At 26.0% G+C, this 2,716-nt stretch overlaps 2 protein-coding genes across 2 annotated transcripts, besides 1 other annotated feature; both read right to left on the minus strand.

The window, feature by feature from the left end:
- Nucleotides 1–307: 307 nt before the first annotated feature.
- On the minus strand, nt 308–859 carry EHI_017890 (60S ribosome subunit biogenesis protein NIP7; the record flags this gene model as incomplete). Its single annotated transcript, XM_642945.2, has 1 exon — nt 308–859. The coding sequence occupies one exon, from the start codon at nt 857–859 to the stop codon at nt 308–310; it is 552 nt and encodes a 183-aa protein (XP_648037.1).
- A 146-nt stretch (nt 860–1,005) lies between these two features.
- Nucleotides 1,006–1,159: a repeat region.
- Nucleotides 1,160–1,248: 89 nt separating this feature from the next.
- Nucleotides 1,249–2,415, minus strand: EHI_017900 (uncharacterized protein; the record flags this gene model as incomplete). The annotated part of the gene is made up of 1 exon (XM_650008.1): nt 1,249–2,415. The coding sequence occupies one exon, from the start codon at nt 2,413–2,415 to the stop codon at nt 1,249–1,251; it is 1,167 nt and encodes a 388-aa protein (XP_655100.1).
- Nucleotides 2,416–2,716: the final 301 nt, after the last annotated feature.

Consider the following 2,716-nt stretch of genomic DNA (forward strand, 5'->3'; position numbering starts at 1 on the left):
TCTTGTATTTCTTCTTTTTCTTCAATAGTACTAATAGAATTATTGCTGTTCTTATTTAGTAATTATTCTATCATATTAAGTGAATTGTGTTGAGGTTGTTCCATTCTTTATAAACAAGTATTTTTAAAATAAAAGATGGTGATGAATTTATTTTGATTTATCTATTCAATAAAAAAATAAAATAAGTAATTTTTATTTAAGAAAAGAAAACCAGAAAATTAAAATAATGAAAAAACAAAACATAAAAAAATTTAACAAAAATAAAATTGTTTTTCATTCAAGATTGTTATTTATCACTTTTTCTTATTTAATTCTGAACCATCATTGTATCTTCTTCTCTTAAATATTCTCCTAAATCTCCTTGATTATAACAGACAATCCCTGTTGCACTTAATCGAGAATATTCAACTGAAGAACATGCTGTTGTTCCAAAGCCAATTGCAATATCATTTTCATTAAACATAACACATCCTATGTTTCTTGCCATGTTGTCTGTTATTTTACTTATTCCGTTTTTGACTAAATGATTTCCATATAAAAATGATGTTTCTGCTTCTGGTTTTACCCATATTTTACATGAACAATATTGTGCTAAATATGGTAATGCAGTTATGTGAAGTTTAAATTTCCCTGTTTTAGTGAATTTCCCAAAACATGTGCCAAGTGATAATAAATTCTCTCTTCCAATTGTGGTAGCTTGTTCTGCAATACTAAGTCTCACATAATAAACTCTATCCTTTTGTAATCTAAAACAATACTCTTCATTTTCGTTGTCTATTAAAAATCGAATGTTTCTGCCAATGTACTTCGCTAGTTTCTCAAAAAATGATTTTGTTTCTTCATCAGTTAAAGGTCTCATTCCTCACTTCTCTCTTTTGCTTTTCAGTTGTTTTTATTTCTGTTGTTTTTTTAAAGGGTTTTTTCTTCCATTTCTTCCTTCTATTTCTTGTTTTTTCTTTTTTTGTAATTTATCCCACAATTTTCTTTCTTGTCTTTCTTTTCATCTCATTTCTTGTGATATATCCGATGATGAACATTCTAACTCTCATCTGTTTGCATTAAACTCTACACCACTAACACTCTTTATTGAACAAATTCAAATACTCACTTCTCAATTTGAAGTAAATCTAATTGTAGATATTCTATTAATTGACTTTTTCACACAAAATTAAAATAAATTTAATGTTTTTTGAAATTCTTCATAAAATGAACCAAAAAATTACATAAAAAATATGAATAGATTCAAAATTAGTGGCACATGTCTTGAACAAATCCATATTCTTTAAATCCCATGTCTGATAAATGATCTGGTTGCAAATATTCTTCATTATTTTCATATCTATTCATATCAACGCATGACTCAGATTCATTATTTTGTGTAATAACTCCATTTTTACTTAAACATTCAAACTGAGAAAGCATTTCCCTAAAATTAGCAGGAAGTGCTACACTTATTTTAACTGATAACAAACTACAATTAGCCACTGTACTTTGATACTCAAATAAAGGAGAACCTATATCGTTATATAATAGGTTATCTTCCATTGAGCTACTAATGTTAGTAGGAGATTGTGGTTGTTGAATTTCAACATCTTCATTTAATTGTTGAGATGATGAACTAACTTGGTTATCAAGACATTTGAATTTACTTTCATCAATAGCTTGATCCAAGAATTTTTCTTTTGAAAGCAAAAGAATGTTTCCATATGGTTTTTCATTTAAACAATCTTTGTCTCCAATAAAAACACTTTCATACTTTGTTTGAGAGTCTTTTTCTTTTTTTGTTTGAGAATCTTTTTCTTTTTCAGAACTTTTTTCTTTTTTGAGATATTGACACAAAAAGTCATATACTTGAATTCCTGTTGTATTTAATACTTCTATTTTATTAAATATACCAATACATTTCCCATCTTTCTTTACTAATGGAAGTTTTGTATATTGTTGACTACTAATTGTATTTTTTGATACTTTTGTGTGTGCCAAACTATTATCACTCCCAAGTTCATTGTATTTAAGATAACATTCATTAATGATTTTCATAACAACAAGTTCATTGTAAACCAATTTCTTCTTATCTGGGTTTTCACTTGTCTCAGTTACCTCTTTCTTTATTGGAATTCCTTCAGTATCAAATTTTAATTTGGCTTCTTTCCCTTCTTGAACTACTTCATACTCAAACTCTTTATCCAATATTATTACCTTATTTTCGTTCCATATCTTTTGAATAGGGAAGAAGTGGTGTAACTTTTCCGCTCTTCTTTGTTCTTTTGAAATAAGAAATGACCATCCTTTTGTTACTAAGTAGTAACACCCAGCTAATATATACATTCTTCTTGTATTTGTTGACTTCATTTTAGTTTCAGCGGGTGATATTTCCTTTGGAGTTGTTGTAACTTTATCTATTCTTTTTGCCATATCTTTAATGAAAATGTAGTTATCATCTAGGTTAAATAAATAACTGTAACTAAAAATAAAATAAAATTTCTAATGATTTTTAGATTTTAAATAGTTATTCCTCAAATAATGATTTTTTCTTTGAATTTTTTAATTACGCTTTCATAATTAAATAAGAAGTTTATTTTATTATTTATATTCTTTTTAAACTATGAATTAATTAATTTAATTTATACTTAAAAATTCAAAAATTATTTTTATAATTATTTTTTTTTCTTTTGTGGAATAAATTCAACTCTGCCAATTTTATAAATAGTGAAAA

The sequence above is a fragment of the Entamoeba histolytica genome, genomic scaffold, assembly GCF_000208925.1.
Source record: "Entamoeba histolytica HM-1:IMSS scf_1104750516539 genomic scaffold, whole genome shotgun sequence".
Classification (NCBI taxonomy): Eukaryota; Evosea; order Mastigamoebida; family Endamoebidae; genus Entamoeba; species Entamoeba histolytica.